A 26,046-nucleotide genomic window follows, 5' to 3' on the forward strand; every position below is an offset into this window, starting at 1 on the left:
TGCAGATCTACAAGCTCGTAGCGCGCCACTCGGTGGCGCGCTATGAGCTTGTAGATCTGCTATTTTTCAATAGCTAAAGCATAACATAATGCTAACACCAAATGGGTTCCCGCACAAAATGGGTTATGTGGTCACATGGGTGGGCCCGTAATAGCTTTTCCAAGATTTCCAAGTGGGCCCCGGTACAGCACAAAGGTCAGGGAACCAGCGGCGGTTCTTCTTCTTACTCGTTGAGCCGAGGGTTGTTGAGCCGCCTCTTAGTCTTCTGGATCATGTTGGCTTGGCTCCTCAGGTTGATCCTGATGACGGAGGGGGACAGTTTGCAGGGCTCTCCGTCCACCTGCATGGGGATGGTCTTAAAGGTGGTCAGAATGGCGTCCTTACACTGAGCCAAGCGCTCCCCATGACCCCCCACCTGCAGGGTCGCCTGGAGAGAGAGAGAGACAACATGGAAACTAGAAAAGTGTGGTTGCCGCAATCGCTTACATAGGCTCCTCAAACTGATTTTGCCAACCAATTACAATGTCACGTCACCCCTGTGATCATGCGTAAGTGAACCGGAGGGGACTTATCCCCCCACAACAATCATTTTTCTGCAACAAAGGGTAATTTTTTTTGCATTTGTGGCACCCCCCTGTGGATGAAAATGGAATTGCTTTTGGCTCTGGGTTGATTAACCCACCCGTGACATGCGATTCAAATTTGGGATGGATTGGACATTCCGTTTGTGATTTGTGGCGTTCCAGCGCAGTATTTCCAACTTTTTATGTTCCGTTTCCATAAATGAATGCCCTAATTTGTCGTACTATAGCGTAAAGCCGTAGCGAAAATACTAGCCGATCTTCAGTACAAGCTCGCGAAGCGCTGTGAGACGGAAGATCTGCCGTTTTTGCTATTTCAGATACATTTTGAAAGTTGTTAAAGGGCCACCTCACCCTTTTGCAACCAGGTCTGTTTAGGACACAAGAAACACTTTCCTGGGGGTTTTCATGTGAAATGTGTGTTTATAGATATTTTAGTCATGGCGCCATGTTCAAATATGTCATGAAAATGTGGTCTCACTGCCTTCCTGGACGCTTGTCATCAATATTAACCCATTTTGGGCGGGAACCCCTTTTGGTGTTTTAAACATTGGGTGCGTTCGGAAATGTGCACCGGGAACGCACTCGCCTATTAGTTTGCATTGCACAGTGCGCTCAGTGCGCTATTTCCGAACGTGCCCCTTATGTTATAATTTAGCTATTGAAAAATAGCAGATCTACAAGCTCATAGCGCGCCACCGAGTGGCGCGCTACGAGCTTGTAGGTCTGCTATTTTTGAAAAATCGTGAAAATGCGGCACAAATCTTTGAATAGGTATATATTCTTTCAGAGCGAACGTTTTTTTTATTTCGACGTCAGGCCTAAATGGTTTAAGCCCATATCAAGTCAAATATATGGCCATACTGTGACTGTGTCTCATGATAACCAGTGTGGTTGCCGCGACGTGAGTCACCTTAGAAAATGAACCAAGTTGGTACAACACATGGATTTCCATATGTGACCAGATTTGACTGAGAGACTGCCATCGCGCAAATTCCAGCTTTTCACCAGAGGAGATTTTTTTTTTTCCCAAAATGAGTTTATAGCACAGGCAGACTCTTCACATACTAGAGCATGTCTGAAATAAGTGTCAGAGCTGAAATCGACATGAAATAAATGCTAAAACATGTAGCTAGGTGTAATGTTAGAGACCACAGAAGTGAACCTTTCAAGCCTGTTTTCTCAACTCGCTGTTTTCTGCAAGACATTACTCTATAAGCCATATCTCCAAAACTGGTGGGCCAAACTGAACAACCAATATGTCAATTTGAAGCTATGATTCCCTGCTTTCATATGACATGAAACAAAAAAACAATGGCAGTCCCTCAGTCAAATTTAGTCACATATGTGGAGCTGATAGTCACCCAGGTGGATGCATGCATGCAAGGGCGAGGTCGCTTCTCACCCTCAGGGCGTCTTACTGGTAATACTATATTCCTGTACCCATATACTGTATACCCATATTGCTGTACACAATAACTTCGTCAGACTTTACTATTCATCATCAACCGGTTTCCCCTACAGTTTCCCCGACAACCACCAGTTTTGATACTGGTGGTCGTGACTTTCTTAAAGGATAAACACTTTTGAGATGCATCATCTCTTTTGGTGTTTTAAACATTATGTTATAATTTAGCTATTGAAAAATAGCAGATCTACAAGCTCATAGCGCGCCACCGAGTGGCGCGCTACGAGCTTGTAGGTCTGCTATTTTTGAAAAATCGTGAAAATATTTATTTCAGAAAACTGGAGGATTTAGAAGATTTTTTTAAAATTTTGAGGTCAGGCCTAAATGGGTTAAAATCCCTTTTAAATGTATGAATGAATAATAAGTCTTTTATATGTCAGGATTGTGTTATGTTCAACGATGTGGACTTATGCATGGTCACACAGAGTCATGGCCCCTTTTAAGGAAGTCTGCCCACCTGAGTCCTGACTCAGCCCTGATGCGCCACAGATGTGGTCTTGCCATTATTTTATGTAAATGCTCACATTATGTTATAGCCTCCATCAATGGCTGGATTGTTTTAATCTGGCAGCAGGTTTCAACCTTACCTAATTACTTTGACGATATATATAAAACTGCTCAGGCTTTCATAAGAACTCTATCAGTAGGATAGAGTTCTTATTGCTGGACTTTTTTTTTTTAATGCTTTAATGCTTTTGTGGCTTTCGCCTTTATTTTATATTTTTTTATGGAGGGATAGAAAGTAGACTGACAGGAAATGGGGAGAGAGATGGGGGGTGACATGCAGTAAAGGCCGTCGGGATCGGGAGTCGAACCGGCGGCACACTGCCAGACTGGATTACCAGCCAAGGTGCCTGGACCACTGAGCCACGGCCCGTGGACCCAGGGGTGGTCTTTTAGGTCCCAGGGACATTCTCACATTGAGTCTCACTTCAACGACGTTAGGGTTAGGTCATATTTTGTATTTTATTTTTTACCAATTGCAGCATTTAACTCCCATTTCATCTTTATGGTCATAATATGGTTATATTCATGTAGAAAATGTATAAAAGAAATAAGCACAATTCTAAATCTGGCTAACATTTAACATTTGCAAAAAAAATTGCAAACAACAGTGGGGGTCCGTGGGTACAGCGGGGGACTGTGCGTACAGTGGGGGTCCCCGCGGAGATCTGCCGCGGGGGTCCGCGGGTACAGTGAGTCAGACTCAAATGCGTTACTGTTACCCATTCAATCAGCAGGTCTGCTCATGTCACGGCATGCCACTGTTTCGCTGCGTCGCACCGTTATGCTCAAATAAGTGACCCTAAAGAACTGGGTCTTTGGTCTGAGGCTGCGCAACACGGCGGCGTCCGTGTGGTATGATTATCATTTCCATCTTGTTTTCACAACGATTTCTACATGGATTTGATTGTTTATAACGTCGGATGAGGTCTGATGCGGCCATTGCAAAACGATTGTGTGTGGATATTTGTTTTTTTACCGCAACATTTCGCGATTTTATTTTTAACGTGGACTTTTTAACTTGTTACAGTACAGTACTGATTACAGTAGTGCGTCCAGGGACCCCCGGAAGGGGACACGATTGCGTCCTTTATCAATATATTGCGTCTAGGGACGTAACACGCACCGTATTTGCATCACTGGAGTGCGTCAAAGTACAACTTGCAAACACCCCTTTTGGTGTTTGCATTATGTTATACATTAGCTATTGAAAAATAGCAGATATACAAGCTCATTATGAGCTTGTAGGTCTGCTATTTTTGAAAAATCGTAAAAATGCGGCACAAATCTTTGAATATATATTCTTTCAGAAGACGTTTTTTTCTTTTTTTACGTCAGGCCTAAATGGGTTGTTTCACCTCTTAAGCCATATATACCTTGTGTGACAAATAGCAAAATAATAGACAATCTACAATCACACAATGTGTCACAATGTGACGTTGTGAGCTTGTAGATCAGCAGTGATCTTGACTCACCAGAGAAGTCAAGGTGAAGCCAATGACCTCGATGAAGCCATCGTCCTGGCGCTGGGGGTCAAAGTCACTGGGATGACCCCAGGGTGTGGTCCCTGCACAGTACCTACACACAGCCAGAGCAGGGAGAAGTACAATAGCAGGGTCCGTGACAAATGTTACATTTTCCCCTTTACACACCATTCATAATCTTCTCATTTTGATGTCTTTATGCCTTTCTAATAGTGATACTAAAATACTAAAAGAAAAGTCCTGTCTGTCTGTCTGTCATGCTGTAACGCCCGCCACCAGAGGGCGCAGCTGTATCACACAAAAAACACACACACACACACACACACACACACACACACACACACACACACACACACACACACACACACACACACACACACACACACACACACACACACACACACACACACACACACACACACACACACACACACACACACACACACACACACACACACACACACACACACACACACACACACACACACACACACACACACACACACACACACAAAGAAAATTAAAAAAAAAAAAAAAAAAAAACTTAAAAAAAAAAAAAAAAAAAAAAAAAGGTCTGTGTGTGTATGTGTGTGTGTCAGACTGCCACAACAGCTGTGTTCGCTTCCCGCGTCGCCCTGTGTGACCTTCCGATATAACACAACACAGATACAAGAGTACAGAGTAGAGGTATTTAGGCCCACCAGGCTCGCTGTACTGTACCTGGGGATGTTGAGGAACAGTAGGCACAGTAACTTCAGTTCCTGGACTTTGGGGGTCAGGTCCACCCCGTCACACTGGGGGAGAGCCAATCACAGAGAAGACCATAATCACATGATCAGGAAGATGATACAGGTAGGTTAGAGCAGTATAAGTGGCTCGATCCCCATTGCAATTTCATTCCTCTAAGCTAGCCCTTCCAGCCCTCTGGGAATTCCCCATCGATATTGTTCTTTTCGCATCACAAAGTGCCGGTCCAATCCATTAATTACGTAGGTCAAGTTAATTACAGTGCACCCTCGAGCTAGTGATCAAATCTGTTCACTCACAAAACTCAAATATTGCCCATAATTGAATGCTATATTCTTGCTTTCATATTTTTGGTATTAATTATCCAAATATTGTGGGCTCCAGTTCATTACAGTGTCATTAACATACAGTAGTCTAATGGGACCGCCAGAGGTGCTCTCGTTACAGTGTTGCAGCACCACTTACTGCTTCACACAAAGTGACCCTTGTAATTACGAAGGCTAAAACATCACCGCATGTTCACTTGAGCCAAGGGCTGATTGACTAGAAATCAAATGGGATGCAGCAAGTGTTATAGCACAGTTCGCATCAACATTTGCATTTGTGTGTTCTGTTGTTAATGTCCGTTGTTAATGTCTCTTCCACTCTGTACATAGTGTTTTATAGTTTGTGGTGACATTGAATTTTGTTGTAATTTCCCATCTCATATTTATGAATTGAATATATAGGACCCAAATATGGAAACAAGACCGCAAGGACTTTTTTTTTGGTGCTATCCTTTTAGACTAAGTGTTTGACCGTACTCTGTTGCTGTTTTCACATGTTCTGTCTAATAAAGTAATCAATCAATCATCAATCAATCATGTTAGTGTTAGATTCTAATTATTAATTAACACAAATGATGTTACAGTGTTAAGTTGCTAAAGTTAATATACAGGGGTGCACACAAGCGCTGTGCCAGTGCGCATGCGTCGTCAAAACGTTTGGTGCGCGGTAGATCAAAGGCATGGAGGTGCATTTGCGCATCCAACAGCTGAGAGAATAGAGAATGCTGACCCCCCCCCCCCCACCCCCGCTGTGCGCACCAAACTACATGGGCAGGTGCTCCTTTGAGTACTAGCCCAACATAATAGTGTGCACCCCTGTTAATATATCATCTTCAGCACCTGACCTGACGAGGCTCACGGCAAAACGTGCCGTGCCAATAAATCACTTAATGTATGTGGTCCATTTCTGTTCCCTGGAGTGTGCAGTGCAGTCCCTTCCTTATGGAGGTCCATTATGTTTTTTTTTACATGTTATCTTTAGTGTTCATGTATTAGTGTTAGATTGTTCTCACCTCAACCTTGATGTGCTTAGCCAGGTCTTTGGAGCTACCGCTCAAGAAGTCTGAAAAGGCTGTCTGAAACACACACGCACACACACTGAGTACAATGCAGCATAGCATTTGACTGTACTGTTAACAATCTTCACACACACACACACACACACACACACACACACACACACACACACACACACACACACACACACACACACACACACACACACACACACACACACACACACACACACACACACACACACACACACACACACACACACACACACACACACACACACGCACACACACGATGTGGCAATACAATCTTTATTGCCACATCGTGTGTGTGTGTGTGTGTGATTGATAGGCTGACACAGATACAGACTAGACTGAAAGATACTGTAGATAGATAAGTGTGACACTCACCCCTGCATAGTACATCTTATTGCGGAAGCGGCTGTTGAATCTCTCAGGGTTGGCCTCTGAAAGACAAACAGAATAACAACTTTTATCTGAGCTCTAGCTATTAACCCTCGAACACTAAACACCCGCGGACAATTATATTTTTTTGTAATTTTCGTAATGTTGCTGATGTCTGTGGTGGGCGGGTCTTTCGGTACTTTCATGATGCTCGGTGACATCATAGAAGGTAGGTTTGTTTCCCTGCCCACAATCATCCATGTTATTTTTTTTACAGGCAGGTGTTCAGGTGAATTTCACCCGTGTTTAGCAATAGAGTGATGGAGAAAAATCCCATACAATTTACAATTTAGGCATTTAGCAGACGCTCTTAATCCAGAGCGACTTACATTAAGCAATAACAAAAGCATGGCATACATCACATAAAAAAGTAGTTATCATGAATCATGCGTAAACTAAGAACGTAACAGTGGAGTATCTATGTAAACTATACATAGTATCTATGTAAACTATACATAGATACTATATATATACTATATTATACATGTGTACTATAAAGTGCTATGACTACATATGACCATACACCCACAATGGGATTTATTATTATTTTTTTTTTTCACTGGACCATTCTCACATGTCCCAGGAATGGGTGGACCAAAGGAGAAGTTCCCAGCTCCATTATGTTTTTTAAGGAATATTTTTAAAATAATACCAAGGTTTTTTCTTTATGATATTTTTGGGGGGATTTTTTCCCTTTATTGATAGATTAACAGTAGGTAGACAGGAAACGGGACTCGAACCCGCAACACACTGTCATGCTGGATTACCAGCCAAGGTGCCTGGACCACTAAGGTGGCCCAGGCCAATACACACGTTTTTCAACAATTCTGCCCACCTACAGTATGATAGGCCACCCATGATACTTCAATACATTTTGATGAAATATTTTTGTGGAATATTTTACATTGGTTAACCCATTTTGGGCGGGAACCCCTTTTGGTGTTTTAAACATTGTTATAATTTAGCTATTGAAAAATAGCAGATCTACAAGCTCATAGCGCGCCACCGAGTGGCGCGCTACGAGCTTGTAGGTCTGCTATTTTTGAAAAAGAATCGTGAAAATGTGGCGCAAATCCTGACAGAAAACTGTCAGGATTTAGAAGACATTTTATAAATTCCGACATCAGGCCTAAATGGGTTAAATATACCTGTGTTTAGTGATGGTGTGACAAAATGTATGTTTGGTGTTCTAGGGTTAAAACCAAACTCAACAGGTGTTGACCATTGGTGTGAGATTAGTGTCTACCCCAGTCAAATACTTCTATCCCAACTGAACCCAGTTTGCTGTGAATGTACCTCTAGATTCGTGGAAGCCCAGGGTGACATGAGCGTCAAAGCCAAGACTGAAGTAGTTGTTGAAGACATCGATCGGAAGCTGAAAAAAAAACAAGTCGACGAGATGCCATTATTTTGTCAGACATCTTACATTTCTTCGTCTTCACATCTTTGTCAAAGTTACATTGGCATTACGCTTTAATGGATGTGTGCGATGTTCAGCCAATATTGACCGAATTATGAATACATATTAGTATTCTTTATTGAGCCATATCTAGGTAAATGGTGCATTTATATAGTGCCTTTATCCAAGGCGCTTTACATAGATTGTGCATTATATTCACCCATTCACACACACATTCATACACCGATGGCAGCGGAAACCATGCAAGGCACCGACCAGCACATCAGGAGCAATTAGGGGTTCAGTGTCTTGCTCAAGGACACTTCAACACTAACTCTGGGGGAGCCCGGGTTCGAACTGGTAAACTTGCGGTTACCATCCAGCCACTCTACCCCTGAGCCACCGCCGCCCCTGGTAATGGTTGAGTATCTGGCAGTCTGAGCTCTGATTGGTTAACTGACTTTGTCCGTCTGATGCTCCTCCCGCTCCTCCTGCTGGGCGTCAGGGTTAGGCTCCACCTCCAGATTCCAGCGATCCAATTGGACGACAGTTCCCTCTTCCACGTGAGACAGGATTTTGGTCACCGGCTCGTCAGTGTAACCCTGGGGTCAAAGGTGAGGTGTTAGAAGTCAGGGACGACCACGGAGCACCATGAAAGATGTGTTGTTAAAAATGTTCAAATAATATAATAATATAATCATATATAAATTATAAAAATAAATACCATAGCCGTTTAGCTTGTAGATATGTTATTTGTTTTTTTTTATAAAAAAAAATGTATCCCACGATTTTGTAACCCATTTTTCACCCCTGTGTCAATTATCTAATGTGATCCTGGGCTCTACACAGTACCCTCCACCAACCTGGGGAGAGCAACAGACTTGAACTCATGCTTCCTTCATGCATGAGTGTCCAGGTTGCTCCTTTACACCTGACAGGGGGGAGTTTCCCTGGTTGGACGTATCGCGTGGAAGGAACACGTTATTCCAACCAGTTCCTTTCCCCTCCATCAGGCGCCCCGGCTGGCCAGGGGGAGGCAGTTTAGAGACCAGGATTACTGCGTGTTTTTGTGAGGGTACCTACCATATATGTTATTTTTTAATAGCTTACGACTGAATAAGGTTTCAAATGGCTGCACAGATTTTGATGCCATATTAACTAATCTTTCTGGGGGACCCCCTGGAACCCCCTCAAGGACCCCTGGGGGTCCCCAGACGCCACGTTGAGAACCACAATCTGAAAGCGAAGGAATGGAATGGTCTTTTGTCTCTGTAGCCATAAACTGTTTTTGAAAATCAACTGAAAACCTTTGGGGGGAAACAACAACAACAACAATAAATGGGATATTTCAAATCAAATCAAACTTTATTTATAAAGCACATTTAACCCATTTTGGGCGGGAACCCCTTTTGGTGTTTTAAGCATTACGTTATACTTTAGCTATTGAAAAATAGCAGATCTACAAGCTCATAGCGCGCCACCGAGTGGCGCGCTACAAGCTTGTAGGTCTGCTATTTTTGAAAAATCGTGAAAATGCGGCACAAATCTTCGAAAATTGAACATATATTCTTTCAGAAGACTTTTTTATTTATTTCGACGTCAGGCCTAAATGGGTTAAAAACGACTGTCATCGACCAAAGTGCTGTACAAGTCAAGAAAACGTATAGCATCAACAATACATTCAAATAAAATCAATACATCAATCGCAAGCAGGTACATAAATACACAATAAGACACTGAGATAAGAGGTGATCAAATAAAAGGTTGGAATTAAGCTAGGCTGTGATTAAAAATCAAGTCGAAAAAACCAGACACTCACCCCTCCCCAGTTGAGGGTCCTGGCCAGGTCGTTCCCAGTGCCCAGGGGAAGGATGGCTACAGCAGGCTGCGGGTTCAACTGAAGCTCGTCTAAAACCGACAGAAGCCAACCGACCTATACACACACAGACATACTTTTATTTTGCCAGTAATAATGTTTATCGTACAACTACAGTAGTAATGGTAGCAGTAGCTCCGTTTGTCTATCACTATTTTGTATTCAGTCCTCCCTCATCAACATTTTAAAACCACTACTCAAACCAATTGTGAAATGGCAAAATGATTAGTGACGCATCCTCACCGTGCCGTCTCCTCCACAGGCCAGGACCCTCAGGTTGGGAACCTTGGAGAACAGTTCCAACCTTGAGAGAGAAAAAGACACACACACAAACATTACAACTGGGAAGACTGCAGTGCTCATTATCATGTGAAGGGGTGTGTGTGTGTGTGTGTGTGTGCGCGTGCTCCATCTTACCCCTCTTTAGGCCCGTCCCTTGAGAGGTCGAAAACCTGTCGTGGGTTCAAATACCACATAAAAGACTGGATGATCTTGGCTCCCTGTAGACAAAAGATACTGTATATCAAAACAAATACAGTATGTAACAAAGAGCAGTAACTAGAAGGCTGTGTTGACAGTGTTGCCCACCAGGGCCAGCAAACTTTGGTCATAGCCACGTGGAATGGGATCTGAATAATCAAACTTATCCCATTTAGGCCTGACCTCGAAATTTAAAAAGAATCTTCTAAATCCTTCAGTTTTCTGAAATAAATATTTTCACGATTTTTCAAAAATAGCAGACCTACAAGCTCATGAGCTTGTAGATCTGCTATTTTTCAATAGCTAAATTAAACGGGCCGGTCCTGCAAACTTTAGAAGCCAATCAGGATGGGATGACAAAATCGAACGGATCCGACTTGATCACATGACAATAGAGGTAATGTGTCCAGATTTATGTAACGTTTGGACAAAATCTGTAGGAGTAATAATTATCAAGAAATGTGTTTTGCAAAATTCAGCCTCCTGGTGGCGCAATAATATCAGGCCGATTGGTATAACGGTGATGGAGATTAGCTACTCCGGCTGGCTGGACGGATTTCCATGCATTCAAAACAAAATCCAATTACTTTTTTTCCCCAGACAGTTTCATGAAGAAATCAAAGAAAAACCAAAGAAATTCCATAAATTAGAAAGCTAAATGTTTAAGAAGTAGTGAAAATAGCCGATCTACAAGCTCTTGTAGATAGATTTTAACCCATTTTGGGCAGGAACCCCTTTTGGTATTTTAATTACGTTGTAATTTAGCTATTGAAAAATAGCAGATCTACAAGCTCATAGCGCGCCACCGAGTGGCGCACTACGAGCTTGTAGGTCTGCTATTTTTGAAAAATCGTGAAAATATTTATTTCAGAAAACTCGACGACGTCAGGCCTAAATGGGTTAACTAGTTTGGGTCCCGGAGGGGAGACATGATCAGATTTCTCGTTTTGGTCACGGACTGAAAGGTTTGGGAGACACCGCTGTCTGGGACAGACTGTACCTGGTTTCCTCCGCTCTTTGGATTAACAAACACTAGAAGAGGCTTCATCAGCTGGGAAGGGAGGGGCTTAATGAGGAATGGCCTCCAACGGCCGTCGGTGAGCTAAAAAACACAACAGGCAGCAGAAACAGTTAAAACAGTACAAAGACAGAAACACAGAAATACTTTATAGCACAAACTAAGTATAATAATTATTCATCATAATTGTACCGTTTACAGACGAGCACTACTCAAAGCTCAGTCACCATCTCTGGTTTAAACAGAATATCTCATAATGTGGAAAAGGCCAGCTCAAATATACTCAAGCACTGAGCTGAGGTCAAGCTGACCTCCTCAATTAAGAACTGTTGGCTGGCAGAGGGCAAATTGATCTTAGCCTATCACTGCTGTATTCTCAATTAGTGAGCACCTGTATCCACCCTGCAATCAGCACAGCACACTTTAGAGTTTGTCAAGCCTAGTTTTCTGCTCATTCTGTACAGCGTGTGCGTCTCATTGTTAACCACACACACATGCTTTCTGTACAACTCTATGTTCTTCAGTAAAATCCTCAATCCAAGTGCTTTGTTGTTCTTGACCGAACCACCTGGAGCGGTGTAAAGCTTTTTAACCACACTACAAAATACATAATCAATTAGCAGCATGAACACAAATATTTCATCCATGTGTGTTTATTATCTCACCTCTCCAACTCTCCTGTTCTTGTTCTTCAGTGATGTTCTTTTCTTCTTTTTACTGGATTTTAAAGATGACTAGAGGAGAGAAGACAGCACTCAGGACATGTGTGACTAGAGGAGAGAAGACAGCACTCAGGACATGTGTGACTAGAGGAGAGAAGACAGCACTCAGGACATGTGTGACTAGAGGAGAGAAGACAGCACTCAGGACATGTGTGACTAGAGGAGAGAAGACAGCACTCAGGACATGTGTGACTAGAGGAGAGAAGACAGCACTCAGGACATGTGTGACTAGAGGAGAGAAGACAGCACTCAGGACATGTGTGACTAGAGGAGAGAAGACAGCACTCAGGACATGTGTGCGGCATATTGCAACTTTTTGACTTTTCGTCGTGTGAGCAGAGTAAAGTGAAGGTGTGCGAGTGTGACTAAATGGTCAGATAGTCTGCATTTCTCACCTGCTTCGATGAGGGTTGCTATCAACCCTTAACCACCAGTAGGTTACTCATCAAGACCATGCAATGGAGCCAGTAGGCTCCAATGGCTGCGATTAGGAAACGTGGAAGCGAAATTACTGCCGCCGAAGCAAAAGCATTGTGAGACAATACTATACAAGACTATACAACAACTTCGCTTTACGTTTACTTAAGGGTTAGGAGTCAGACAACGCGATCAACGCCGTGTCGGACAATGGCTGACAACGTCTCCGCTCCAGTAGAGCCTACTGGCTCCATTGCATGGTCAACACTGCAGAGCTCAAGAACCTGATGTTGGATAGGAAATTGTGGAGGGCAGCGATCCAGGAATCCCGAGTTGGTGTTTGGCTAGACCGGGAACTGCCCAAAGATCCGAAGTCCCGTTAGTCCGAACATGCATTAAGGTTGGCGAACATGCACTGCTCCCGTGCTTGCGGTTATGTTTAGGTTTTTTCAAAAAGTATTTATTTAAAGACATTTTAAGCCTCGTACAAAGCCAACTATTGTCGTGACAAATCATGACAACAAACAAATTTTTTCGCACAAATAATTAGAAAGAAGAAGAAAACTTTTTTTGTTGTTTTTCTTCTTTGTAATTATTTGTTTGGTCCAAAATATTGTGTTTGTCGTCATGATTTGTCACGACAAGAGTTGGCTTTGTACGACGCTTTTAAGGTCTAAATAAATACGTTTAGAAATGTCTATGGGGAAAATGCATTGGGAACTATTTCCTGGGCCTGGCGTCGTCATGAAAGGGGGCGACACTGCCGTGTGTGCGTGCGTGTACGTTTGTGTGTGTGTGTGTACCCCTGGTTTGCGGGCTCTCATAATCCAGCTTGGAGGGACAATGAGGGCAGCGTGAGCACCCAGACCACAGCTCTCTCCAATCTGCTGCAGCATGAAGCACGTCACCTTGTTATGATACTGAAACACACACACACACACACACACACACACACACACACACACACACACACACACACACACACACACACACACACACACACACACACACACACACACACACACACACACACACACACACACACACACACACACACACACACACACACACACACACACACACACACACACACACACACACACACACACACACAGTAAGAGAGAGAAAGAGGGACAGGGGCTTGTGTGTGGTGTCAGACCGGAGCTCACTCATGAGGACCTTTGCGCGACCTAGTCCCGATTGGCTGACTCGTCTCTAGGCTACCAGACACTTCTTCAGGATTGGCCGCACAAGCAAAAACCCATCATCTGAACGGCATAGTCCTCTGGCCAATGGGACAGCAAGCAATGGAATGAACACCACAGTCACTCACAACACTACTCGGCATGTGTAAATTGACGACAGCAAGCAACAACCCATCGTCTGCACGCCATGTTAACTATTGTAGTTACACTAGAATTTCGCCGCCCTTCGGGCGGCTCATCCTAGTTCCGTTGCAGCGCAATGGGAAGAAGGAAATTGCGAGATTTGACAGACTCCACTTCATGTTTCAGCTGTGTTTTTAAACCCAGTATTGTGCCCTTCACATGTATTAACGGATGGGTATTATTATTATTTGTTGTATTTTATTTTCACATCAAAGCAAATTAAATTAAATTAAAATAAGCACACATGAAACTGCTTTTTACTGTTTTGGTTTACTTACAATAAGTTAGTGTTTTTGGAAACCAAAAGATGTTGAGAATGGAGCAGAACATACTGTAGTATATTTTTGTGGGGACCTTGACTGCATTATAGTAGGCCTACAATCTTTTGGATTGCAGTGACCCCACATTGTTTCTTCGGGAACAATATTTGTAGTTACAATGAGGGCTACATGAGCCGAAGGGAGAGAAACACGTCGCCTCTCTCCAGTCCGTGCGTGGCTGAATAACAACGGATCGCATCGCTGACTGACATAAACGCACAGTTACAATTCAGAGGCACTTCAATAGGAAAGCTCAACTAATAACGCTTGTGTGTGTTAATCTGCCCGATGCTGACGTTAGTATATAATGTTTAGATTGTTTTCCTCTTGTACATGCGTTTGTGGGCACAGTGGCAGGGGGTGAAAAGCCGATTTGTCCCATGGTGTGCACTGCGCAACTGTGCAGTGTAAAACATGCTGAAATCAAACCACACACACACACACACACACACACAGTCACTCAGTCACAAATCCTCCACAGTGTGATTACGTGTCTGCAGTGACACTGATGCGAGGTTACAATGAGTCCGTGGTGTGGTGAGACTGGGAAAGGAATAATGCGCGGAAGGCCTTGGCATCCGACTGCGCGCGTTGTGTCGATGAGATGGGCGAGTAGGGAAATACCGCACCGAAGCACACTCGCCTATTAGTTTGCATTGCATTTGCACAGTGCGCTCAGTGCGATAATTCCGAACGTGGCCGTTGTGTGTGTGTGGGTGTGTGTGTGTGGCTGGCTGGCCAATGTTTGGCTGCGTGGGGATCGCCATGTGAGGGGGCTAGCCAATAAGGGCCCTGTGTTGCATGTGGAGAATTGTGTAGGTTAGTGTGTGTGGTGTAGCCGAACGGGGTGGTGAGAACATGAGGGGGATGTAGCACAGCAATCGGTGACCCCTACATTAAGCTGTGTTGCTCCCAAGATGCAGTGCAAATGCGTGTTGTAGCAACCGTAGCCAATGGGAAAACAGGATGCAGTGTTGCCAGGTCCGCAAATTGTAAGCGAGTTGTAAGTAGCGTGTTGAATGGCATTTTTTCTGGGGTTGTTTTCATAGACCTGGCAACAAATTAGGCGGGGGTGTCGGTGCTTGTGGCGTGTTTGTGTTTATTATTGATATTGATGTTGTTTGTGAGTGTGGACGGGAGGCGGCTCTAGTGGCAGTGCAATGACAGTTTTTACGCGGGTGTTGTTGAGTGTGGCCGTGCGGCGCGACATGAGGAGATAGCCGTGGATCGACGCGGAGGGTAAGGCTGTGTCGTGTTAGTGTGTTGTTGCAGTGTGTGTTGCAGCGTGTTGCAGCGTGTCAGTGACGTAGTAGCTGGTGACTTTATTTTCCTGGTTTGGGCATTGGGCACACGTTTTCAAATGTATAATAGATAGAAGCTAGCCTCGGAAAGTACGGAAACCCAGACGTTTTTATTTCCAGGGAGAAAACAAGTCTGGGGCCCGAGTCCACTTCAATTCGGCATAGAGTAGCAGCACAAACGTCGCTCACTCTCTGCTGATTTCGGATCGTCTGCACCTTTGTTAAATTGACACACACCCGCACACATACACACACTCCTCTCTGTCGCTCTAATTAATTAGTCTCATGTCCAGCAGCTGCGCCTAGTTTCTCCCGGCCGATCCTGCCGGGAGCTGCCTATGCCATAAAAAGCATAGGTGAGTTCCAGTCTACACAAAAGCTGGTGATAGTATGACTATAATATGACTATGTCATCATTTCTTGTTTGTGAACTACGTTACGGTACTATCAGGTGTGGTACTTACAGCCTGTTTGCACCAGGAGCAGCTAATGGCGACGATGTCTTTACTGTGGAACGAAAACTTCTGCTGGAAGCCCTGGGAGAAAATCACAACAGAGTGCATTCTAATGATTAGAATGTTGTTTGGGTTTAAAGAACTGAAATAAATGTAGGCAGGGTTAGTGTGGGGCTTTAGTTGAAAAATACGATAACTGAAAAACAAAATAGAGGGCCCACATTAATAACAGCAAAACGTTGTAAACTCAAAAACAACTCTGAGTCTATGATGTGTATCTCCAGGTATACACATGTTGAAACCACATGACCGAGGAAGGTTGCCAGATATTAATTTACAGCCTAAACATTTAAGTGAAGAAGGGCGTTTTGCCATCAGTACCTACAGTACCTACACACACTCACACAGTACGAAGTTGTTGTTCCTTATGATGGTGTGTTACTAACCTGCATCGACTCAGCTCATCAACTTAACCCATTTTGACCTGAGATCAGATTCTAAAAATGTCTTCTACATCCTGACAGTTTTCTGAAAAAGCTATGTTGTCGTTCTTCGATTTTTCAAAAATAGCAGACCTACAAGCTCGTAGCGCGCCACTCGGTGGCGCGCTACGAGCTTGTAGATCTGCTATTTTTCAATAGCTAACACCAAAAGGGGTTCCCACCCAGAATGGGTTAACAAACTAAGTTTTAACAACAGCTTGTGACTAATTAATAACTATATTAGAGCAATTGAACACAGGTTCTTTTGTCCATTTCCTGAAAGTAATGTACATACACAGTTTGTGCACAAAAGTGACAATACTTTCACACTGCCCTGAGTATTTATTTTGTTTTGTGCATTTATTTTAGTCTCTAGTGTGTAGTTACACTATCCTATGGATTGCACTCTGCACATGTAACTACTGTGCGGTAACAATACGTGGAACATGAAAAAAGATTAGTTTGCACTGCATACCGCCGTTGCACCACTTAGCTTGATTGCTTTGCTAGCAGCTGGTTGGCCCGCGTAGCTGTCTGAGGCCTTTAGCTACCTTCATCTATCATGTGGTTTCATGTGTCCGTGGAGAGTTTAGAGCCATTGGAGAAAAGTTTGCAGCAGTTGGAGAGAGCTTTGCTGCAGATTCAGTTCATTCGAGACTGACCTTTCCACAGTGTCGACATTTTCCAGTCTGCCGGCGTCTGTGGACCCAGTGATGACGCACCGTGCTGGGCTAAAGAATTTGTGGAAACAAAATAAGATTTAATATGGAGAGAATAAAAAGTGCTTATTTATACATCTTCGTTAGGCATGTAACGATACACTCAACTCACGATACGATACGTATCACGATATGAGGTTCACGATACGATTTTTCACGTTATTTTCCAGACACATTTTTAACTTTTATTTAACTACATTGCAAAAGTAGCATTACTTTTCATGTAAAGTTACTTAATTTCTGTGCAACAACTGTAAACATGCTTTCATGTTTAAACCTAGCTCGAGTTAACATTTCTTCTTTTCTTTGATGGCATCTTAGGATATATGTAGACCTATTTGACAGTGCAGAAACATAATTGCCTTCCTTGATGTATTAATGAGCATCAATAGCGACCATCACCTGTGTCACAGACACATACAGCTCCCCTCTGCAGGCCTCTACTACTGAAAGTGACTGCATGGAGTCTGTCTCATTTCTCTCCAAAAGCACGTGAATATGATGGAATATGATTACAGCTCACATTTCATATCACACACACTAGCCCCCCTAAAAAATAATATACAAATCTTTTTTTAAAATCAATATTACTTTTTAATAAATCGATACATATCGTCGGGATATAATATCGATTCGATATATATCGATATACGATATATCGTTACATGCCTAATCTTCGTTCATCCATTCAGGTACTGACCTCCCTGATCGCACGGCTTCCTGGCTCCCTGAAGGAAGGCTTACACCTGAAGTTTATCTGAAGAAAGGCATCAAAAACCATGTGTTACATGCTAAAACAAAATGTGTCATTTGAATCGCTTATTATTTCTGGTTGGTTTGTTTGTTCTGATCAACTGCCAATTTCCCTTTTGTGTACTACTGTGATCCCTGTCACAGCCAAATAGAGCACTGCGTCCATTCCCACAGTGGTTTAACCCATTTTGACCTGAGATCAGATTCTAAAAATGTCTTCTACATCCTGACAGTTTTCTGAAAAAGCTATGTTTCTATGTCAGTCGTTCTTCGATTTTTCAAAAATAGCTAAAGCATAACATAATGCGAACACCAAAAGGGGTTCCCGCCCAAAATGGGTTTATATAATTTTGACCACCCACTCCTGCCCACAGCAAAATGTAAGTACTGTACCATCTAGTCCCGCCCACTCCTGCCTACAGCAAAATGTAAGTACCATCTAGTCCCGCAATATTTCCACTATGAGACAGAGAAAGAGAGAGAGAGAGAGAGAGAGAGAGAGAGAGAGAGAGAGAGAGAGCGAGAGCGAGAGAGAGAGAGAGCGAGAGAGAGAGAGAGACCATTTCAGCACCACGGTCAGCGACACAGTGGGCTGGGCTTACTGCTACCGACAGTAGGTTATTAATAAATAGATGCCTATACGTTTTGACGTTTATCGGTAAGGACGTTTCGAAGTAAACTCCTTCTGCTCTAGTTTGTTTCCATTTTGTCAGTAACAATATTGAGAAACCTATCCAAATTAGGGATGCACTATTAAACGTTCATCATATCGGTATGGGTCAATATTTACTTAAAAATCACACCCGTGTGAACTGAGTGGTGCAACTCCCCCCCCCCCCCCTCTCTCTCTCTCATTAGCAGGCAACAGTGCAGCACTATCTCTCTCTCTGTGTTTCTGGCACGACAGCGCCCCTACTGGTACTCATGAGTCACACATGAGTCACACACAAACATAGGTTAACACATAGTCACAAACATAGGTTAACACATAGTCACACACATAGGTTAACACGGACATTGCTGTTCCTTGGAGTGGTTGAACCACTCAAAAAATGCATTGTCTGTATCCAACCGTTACTAGTGAAGTGACGAGGACATGACATACACATGAACAAGAGTACTCTAGACCAGGGGTTCTCAACCCGTGGGTCGCGACCCCTCGGGGGGTCGCCAAATTATTTTAGGGGGTCCCCAAATTATTTAAAAAAAATATATATATATATATATATATATATATATATATTTTCACGATTTTTCAAAAATAGCAGACCTACAAGCTCGTAGCGCGCCACTCGGTGGCGCGCTATGAGCTTGTAGATCTGCTATTTTTCAATAGCTAAATTATAACAATGCTTAAAACACCAAAAGGGGTTCCCGCCCAAAATGGTTTAAGGTTATTGTAGCAGTCAATTTATATTGGGGGTCGGGAGGGGGCGGGCGGGGGTCCCGAGACATTGCCAAAGCATTTCCGGGGGTCCCCGGCCAAAAACGTTGAGAACCCCTGCTCTAGACCAGGGGTTCTCAACGTATTTGGCTGGGGACCCCCGGGAATGCTTTGGCCATGTCTCGCGACCCCTGCCCCGCCCCCCTCCCCACCACCAATACAAACTGACTGCAAAAATAACCTTAATAATAGAGAAGATATATCATAAATGAATACTGAAACCAGATCTAATCATTAAGGAAAGTGTATGCATGTACTATGTAAACTCTTCATTTCCATTTCCATTTTTTTTTTAATATAATTTGGGGACCCTCCAAAATAATTTGGCGACCCCCCCCGAGGGGTTCGCGACCCACAGGTTGAGAACCCCTGCTATAGACGAATAACAGTTTAAGTCCACACTAATTATCCATAATGTATAAATGATGGATAAGGGGTCAGGGGTCAGGACAACTAGGCCTTTTCGTGGAGGCATCAGAATAAAATCTGGACTTAAACTGGTATTCGTCTATAGTACTTATTGTGTTCGTTGGATAGCCTGAAGAAGCCGGAGGCACCAAAACCCAGGCCTCTGTGGTGGTGGGTGTTTGTATAGTGTTATTGATTTGTGGTGTTTCCGTACCGTCTCCAGTTGCTCCATACACATTACGTGGACTGAGATCTTACATCCAGCACATTTCTTCCTGGCCACAGATTTTTGCTGAAGGGGGGAAGAAAGAAAATCAGGTAACACAGCAGGTAGGTACTGTGTTACCTGATTTAGAATTGGTTAATTGGTTAATTGGTTAATTGGTTAATTGGTTACATGCCGTGTCACGCAGCAAAGAATAGCACATCCGGAACACAACGCGTCAAGCTGTGACACGTCGTGAGCTTATGGATCTGCCATTTGTGGCGTGGAACTAACAGAGCAGGGTTTTTTATAAGTCTGGATCAGAGGAGTCTGGAGAAGCCAAGTACGCATGGATTAACCTATTTTGACCTGAGATCAGATTCTAAAAATGTCTTCTACATCCTGACAGTTTTCTGAAAAAGCTATGTTTCTATGTCAGTGGTTCTTCGATTTTTCAAAAATAGCAGACCTACAAGCTCGTAGCGCGCCACTCGGTGGCGCGCTACGAGCTTGTAGATCTGCTATTTTTCAATAGCTAAAGCATAACATAATGCTAACACTAAAAAGGGTTCCCGCCCACAACTGAAAATGTTTGTATGACCAAGTCCTAATGTGAAACGCTATGTAAAGGAGTTCCCCCACACACTGCCGTCGATTCCTAAACAATTAACATGCAATGGAACATCATGATGTTTTAGGAATATTGTCCCTTTAGTTTTACTGTACATACTGGCCAACCGGGTGAAGAAGTCAAAGACTTCTTTAGTCTTTGCTTTTATACAAAAACATGAAATATCCCAGACTATTGAGATTTTAAGGAAAATGCTTTTAAACATTTTGCTAGATTGACCATTAAACAAATGCTTAAAATAATTAATAACTTAAAACAACCACTACAGCCAATACACTTCCACGGATGACGTGCTGGCTTCATCGTGGCGGCCGAGAACTTTAATCCATGAGTGCGTCCGATTGACTTCCTAGAGAAGTGGTCAGCCGAACCCTGCCTTCAAAGTCCCAGTAGGACTGAAAAAATCCAGTTGTCAAGTTCAATGTTGGCTCACCAGAGTCTTGGCGATGCAGTGCTGCTCTCCGACGTAACAGAAGTCTCCGGAACCGCTGGTTTCAAACCAAATATGATCACCAAACAGAGCATTGTCCTGGCAACAGAAACAACAGGGAGTAAAGACACCCGTCTTGTAGTTATGGGTCCGTTTCTCTTGTGATGTGTAGAGTAAATAACATATGGGTTTCTGGTGAGATGTACTTTTAACCCATTTTGACCTGAGATCAGATTCTAAAAATGTCTTCTACATCCTGACAGTTTTCTGAAAAAGCTATGTTTCTATGTCAGTCGTTCTTCGTTTTTTCAAAAATAGCAGACCTACAAGCTCGTAGCACGCCACTCTGTGGCGCGCTATGAGCTTGTAGATCTGCTATTTTTCAATAGCTAAAGCATAACATAATGCTAACACCAAAAGGGGTTAATCTCCTTGGACAGTCGGTCAATGACATTATGTTAGACCAGTGGTTTTCAACCCTTTTCATAGCAAAGGCTCATTATTTATTCTGCATTTGAGCCACGGACCACCGTTTGATGACATTTAGCCACTCAGACCCAATACTTTGAATACGTTGTCGTCGCTGGATAAGATTTGGTCCACAATAAGAGACGACAGGCAAACATTGATCAAAAATAACAATTCTCCTACATTCTCTAATTGTGTAGACTTCTTGTAAATTAAGTAATGCATTTAGCTGATGAGGAGCACCTGGAACCCCCTCAAGGACCACTGATGGTCCCTGGACCACTGGTTGAAAACCACCGTGTTAGACGTGCGTGTGTGTGTGTGTGTGTGTGTGTGTGTGTGTGTGTGTGTGTGTGTGTGTGTGTGTCGGTGGCTCAGGGGTAGAATGCCTGGATGGTAACCGTAAGGTTGCCAGTTCGAACCCGGGCTCCCCCAGAGTTACTGTCGAAGTGTCCTTGAGCAAGACACTGAACCCCTAATTGCTCCCGATGTGCAGGTTGGTGCCTTGCATGGTTTCCGCTGCCATCGGTGTATGAATGTGTGTGTGTATGGGTGAATGTAATGCACAATCTCTGTAAAGCGCCTTGGATAAAGGCGCTATATAAATGCACCATTTGTGTGTGTGTGTGTGTGTGTGTGTGTGTGTGTGTGTGTGTGTGTGTGTGTGTCTCTCTCACGCTCCAATCCACGGTGCTGCTTAGTTCTCGGTGCGTCTCGGCTCCGCTGGGGGCCGACACGCTGGGCGTGGCTGCAGCGTGCTGGTCGGCTGGTTTACCCTGAGCCTTCCTGTCGGACACAGAGACAAACAGATAGGAGAGACACACAACATTTGAGTCGAAATTAAAAAAACGTTCGCTCTGAAAGAATATATATTCAAAGATTTGTGCCGCATTTTTACGATTTTTCAAAAATAGCAGACCTACAAGCTCGTAGCGCGCCACTCGGTGGCGCGCTATGAGCTTGTAGATCTGCTATTTCTCAATAGCTAAAGTATAACATAATGCTTAGTTAAAACACCAAAAGGGGTTCCCGTCCAGAATGGGTTAAAAACACACATTTAGATCGCCCAGTTCTGTAGACATAATAATATACGACAAAACATATCTTACAAGGCTGAAACAAAAGTGAACGGCGATGCGTTTCCATGCATGGATGAGGTTATAACTTGGGATTGGGAACAACCAAAGATTTGACCAAAACTCAAACACCGTCAGCGATTCAGCCTCATTGTTAGCATTAGCCACACAAATGAGTTAGCTTTTTATTAGCCAGCTACACAGAGGATCGTGTTTTGATGCGCTAATCCTTTTTTTTTCTTCCTCTCTGCCTAAATTAAGGCCACCCCCCCCTCCCATCTCTCATTGCACGAGTGTGAACAATCAATCACCAAACTGAAGAGAAGCTTGTTTAAATACAATCCCCAAACCAACCAGGCTGAGGAGAGACAAGCTCTGCATCACTAGCCTGTAGTAGGTTGAGGTTCACTATAGAAGGTGGAGGGGAGGAGGGTGGGAGTCGGGGGTTGTTTACATACAGCAGGAACGTGCTCCAGTTGCTGAGCTGGGGGTCTCCGGGGTGGTATCCGGGGCCCCTGGGGAAGGCAGGGTGATGGAGGTAGCACAGCGACGGCCTGCCTTTCCCCGGCCAGGGGCTGCCCGCCTTCATCACCGTCGTCGACACCTTCCTCTTCCTCCGCTTGCGGCTGGGGAGGCAGGGCCGAGTGCAGGGGGCGGAGTCGGGGGGCGAGGCTAAGGGGTGGGGGGAGTTCCTTCTCAGGCAACGAGGGGTCAGGGACCGCGAGGGGACGGGGGGGATGGGGGAGGCCGAGGAGAAGGAAGGGCCTTCATCCTCCTCCTCAGCCTCCGATGTCAGGCTGCTATCTGATTGGCTGTAGCCGTCATCGTCCTCGTCTGACTGGAGGCTGCTGGAGCGAGACGGAGTCCTTCCTCCGCCCCTTACCTCCACCTGCTGTTCTCCCACGCCACCAAGCCCCTCCTCGTCTTCGGACATCTGGATGAGACTGGCCAATAGCATCGAAGGACCCAGCAGGGGGGTGTCGATGGTCCTGAGTTTCACCAGCTTCCTCCGCCGGACAGCGAACCGCGGATTAAAGACGGGCGCGGTGGTGCTGGAGCGCCTGCGACCACCAGGCCCGACCCTTTTGCCGCGATTAGCCGACGTGGCGTGCCTAGTCCCGTGCCCGGCACAGTGTCCCCCTACTAAGGCTAGCACCCCGCCCCCTTGCAGCCGGAGGCTGGAGCGCCTGCGCCGCGATAGGCTGGACGAGGCCACTCCCACGCTGGAGCGCCGACGGACCTTGCTGGTCGGCAGAGCGACGCTCGGCCTCCGCTGGGGACTCTGAAGAATCCCAGTCTCCTCCTTCCTCTTAAAGTGACGTCGGAAAAACGTGTCCATGTCGGAACGTCGGCCGGCTGCGAACAGGTCGAACCTCTACAACCGGCGGGGCAGAAACCAGTCAGAAACTATTAGTAACTAGAGATCTAGGGTTGTGGCCGCTATGAGGCCCTCACACCTACTACGTCACATCGGTGATCCAGCCAATATGCCCATATATGGAGATCTGTGTATCTCTATCAGTCGGTCCTCCCTTAAGCCACATATTATATTTGATTTGATTGATTGAATACTTTAACAGCGTGCAAATAGTACAGTGGTACGATTATACAATGATGCTAAAATTATAACGCAAAAAGCAAAATAAAAATGACTTTTCCCGGCCTGGGCCACGGCTGAGCGGTCCGGGCACCTGGGCCGGTTAGTCCGGCCCAGGTGCATTGATAGGCCTATGTCAATTTCTACCAGTTAGTCCCTTACAACAACAATACACCAGTAGATCTCGCAGTTCTGATCCACTGACTATCCTAGTGAGCCTCCTGCAAAATCAGTTTTACTTAAAATATCATCAAAATCTGTTGTAGGGTCGGGTTAAACAGGGGGTCATTCTGAGAGCAACAGGAATAAGAGGACAGACAACTGGGTGGTGCACTGCACTGGTGATCTGAAAGCTGATTCGCATTTTGCAATCACCTCTTATCAAATCACAACTCGACTCTAACCAGTCTAAATCTATTGTAATTTGCAAGGAGGACACAGACGTATATGCAAATCATACACACACACACAATACGATTTGTCACATATGCGAGCGAGCACATGGTCACGCGCGCAAGCACACACACACACGTACGCACACAAAGAATATGATTATACCAGTAAGACGCCTGAGGGAGAGAAGCGCGCTGAACCTCTGAACCCATTCCTTTCAAACTATTCCTTACATTAATTGGTTGAAAGTAATGTTGCTGATCTAGGATCTGGACTTAAAGTATACAATTGACAATTCTGTGCTTCCCCTAGCCAGAAGCTGATAGTGGGGGGGAGAGGGGGGCTTTCACATCACAACTTCTGCAAACGCGCGCATACGTTGTTGTGATTATTATTTTGGCCTATTCGCAGCCGCCATTAAAAATCATACTGTGGTGGCCAACCACACAATAATGCATATAGGGGAAAGGGAAACACTGTAGATACTAGTGTATACACCATTAATGCTGGACGTGTTGGAACTCTCTCTCTCTCTCTGGATAAGAGCACCAGGTAGACCCCAATGTAACACGTTTACGACAACTTGATAACAGGAAGTGATGCGAGCGGCAGAGAACAAGGAAGCCCTGTATGTACAGTATGTATAGTGATTATCGTCAGGACAACCGTCGGGCCAGTAGATTAGTGACCTGCTGGGAAACACTCCATTTATAGCACCTTCTCCTCCGCTTCCTGTCCCGTCGGCTAATCAAGCGGCACCTTACTGTACGTTGGCATGGTAGCCGGTCATGGGTGGAATGACAGACTGACTGCCCTTTAAAACCCATTTTGACCTGAGATCAGATTCTACAAATGTCCGTTTGAAAATGACAGTTTTCTGAAAAAAGCTGTTTCTATGTCAGTCGTTCGATTTAAAAAAAATAGCAGATCTACAAGCTCATAGCGTGCCACTCGGTGGCGCGCTATGAGCTTGTAGATCTGCTATTTTTCAATAGCTAAAGCATAACATAATGCTAACACCAAAAGGGGTTCCCGCCCAAAATGGGTTAACTCTAAAAAGGTCTCCGGTTCCATTTCACTATTGCCAATGTTGGGGCAATAGGACTTCAATCAATCAATATCGTGATTAATTCAAACCTTTGCCTAGATTATGATTAACAAGGCAACGCGTTGTGAATGTGTAGACCATTCACTTTGTTGATACCACACACACACACACACAGTCACACACACACACACAGTCACACACACACACACACACACACACACACACACACACACACACACACACACACACACACACACACACACACACACACACACACACACACACACACACACACACACACACACACACACACACACACACACACACACACACACACACACACACACACACACACACACACACACTTTGAGCAAGATTAAGTTGGTTATTATTGGTTCCAAATGTCTGTTCCGATATATTTTTGGTGA

General features: G+C 44.3%; 1 protein-coding gene across 5 annotated transcripts in view; it reads right to left on the bottom strand.

Annotated features, from left to right (window-relative positions):
* Window positions 1–26,046, bottom strand: part of dgkzb (diacylglycerol kinase, zeta b) — a 76,746-nt gene that overhangs the window by 16,683 nt on the left and 34,017 nt on the right. For 3 of the 5 annotated variants that reach the window (XR_013789980.1, XM_079500803.1, XM_079500801.1), the window contains exons 2-20: window positions 22,182–22,290; window positions 21,040–21,135; window positions 19,985–20,116; window positions 17,866–17,922; window positions 17,109–17,177; window positions 15,974–16,045; window positions 13,304–13,420; window positions 12,027–12,095; window positions 11,344–11,445; window positions 10,281–10,363; window positions 10,107–10,167; window positions 9,807–9,920; window positions 8,449–8,589; window positions 7,885–7,963; window positions 6,535–6,590; window positions 6,124–6,186; window positions 4,758–4,831; window positions 4,029–4,131; window positions 228–427 (exon numbers count right to left, since the gene is read on the bottom strand). Coding sequence is in view for 4 of the 5 variants with exons in the window: in XM_079500803.1 (XP_079356929.1) it covers window positions 228–427; window positions 4,029–4,131; window positions 4,758–4,831; window positions 6,124–6,186; window positions 6,535–6,590; window positions 7,885–7,963; window positions 8,449–8,589; window positions 9,807–9,920; window positions 10,107–10,167; window positions 10,281–10,363; window positions 11,344–11,445; window positions 12,027–12,095; window positions 13,304–13,420; window positions 15,974–16,045; window positions 17,109–17,177; window positions 17,866–17,922; window positions 19,985–20,116; window positions 21,040–21,135; window positions 22,182–22,290 (1,797 nt within the window). In the remaining variant the exon portion in view is untranslated. The remainder of the gene's footprint in view (window positions 1–227; window positions 428–4,028; window positions 4,132–4,757; window positions 4,832–6,123; window positions 6,187–6,534; window positions 6,591–7,884; window positions 7,964–8,448; window positions 8,590–9,806; window positions 9,921–10,106; window positions 10,168–10,280; window positions 10,364–11,343; window positions 11,446–12,026; window positions 12,096–13,303; window positions 13,421–15,973; window positions 16,046–17,108; window positions 17,178–17,865; window positions 17,923–19,984; window positions 20,117–21,039; window positions 21,136–22,181; window positions 22,291–26,046) is intronic. The other 2 variants (XM_079500804.1, XM_079500802.1) reach the window with 2 other exon arrangements.

The sequence above is a fragment of the Electrona antarctica genome (genome assembly GCF_951216825.1).
Source record: "Electrona antarctica genome assembly, chromosome: 5".
Classification (NCBI taxonomy): domain Eukaryota; kingdom Metazoa; phylum Chordata; class Actinopteri; order Myctophiformes; family Myctophidae; genus Electrona; species Electrona antarctica.